This window comes from Buceros rhinoceros, unplaced genomic scaffold, assembly GCF_000710305.1.
Source record: "Buceros rhinoceros silvestris isolate BGI_N320 unplaced genomic scaffold, ASM71030v1 scaffold47078, whole genome shotgun sequence".
Taxonomy (NCBI): domain Eukaryota; kingdom Metazoa; phylum Chordata; class Aves; order Bucerotiformes; family Bucerotidae; genus Buceros; species Buceros rhinoceros.
In genome coordinates, this window is record NW_010426052.1 from 3,674 (window position 1) to 4,471 (window position 798).

Below are 798 nucleotides of genomic sequence, written 5' to 3' on the forward strand. Positions count from 1 at the left end.
TGCCGCTCGGGAGCTGCCTGTCCTGTCAGAGAGGATTACGTGTCTAGTGATACACAGGTTTTCACAGCCATCAAGCTGTTCGGAAAGCAACAGGAGAATTTTAGTGCCTTTCATCTAAGCAAAAGCACTTTTGTTTGTGCGTTCAAAGGGCTGCGTAAATATTTAAGGAATGAGAACACGATCACAGCAAGGGCTGCTGTGGGGAAGAGGAAGTGATAACTGAGTGCCAGAGTGTATCAGCTACCAGACGATCTTTCAGCCAGCGTGTGGAGCCACTTGCTCAGCCCTGTTTGTCTGAGAGGGTCAAACAAAGAGCTTTTATTCCTGCCGCACTTCAGGAAACAGCAGGAGTGTGTATGTCCTGAGGGTCCAGATGGACAGAACCAAAACAAACCCCGGTCAAGTGGTGCAGTGCTGGAGGCGAACCTTACCTTGTACTGCTCGATCTGCTCGGCGTGGGGGAAGTGCACTATCGGGGAGAACTGGTGAACGTAGGGGCTCTGGAGGCCGCCCTGGAAGAGGTGACGGACCAGCATGGAGCTCACGAAGGTTTTGCCTGTTCCGGTTGAGCCATGGAAGGACATCACAAGGGGTTTCTCTGGGTGCTGGTTCTCCAGGAAGTCCCTCAGGCCCTTCATCACCTGCCGCCTCACCAGCGGCTGCCCCACCAGGTTCGTGGCCAAGTCACACTCCAGACCTGAAGCAAAGTCAAATCAAGCCTTAGGAAACGCGGGTTGAAATAGCTCTTGTCTCACGCTGGGCTGTCCCGTCCCGGAGGGCCCTGGCAGCCAGCGCCGG

General features: G+C 54.8%; 1 protein-coding gene across 1 annotated transcript in view; it reads right to left on the reverse strand.

Annotated features, from left to right (window-relative positions):
• Positions 1-697, reverse strand: part of TOR2A (torsin family 2, member A) — a gene marked incomplete at its 5' end in the record, with an annotated part of 2,671 nt that extends 1,974 nt beyond the window's left edge. The window contains one exon of the mRNA XM_010141318.1: positions 432-697. Coding sequence (XP_010139620.1) covers positions 432-697 — 266 coding nt within the window. The remainder of the gene's footprint in view (positions 1-431) is intronic.
• Positions 698-798: the final 101 nt, after the last annotated feature.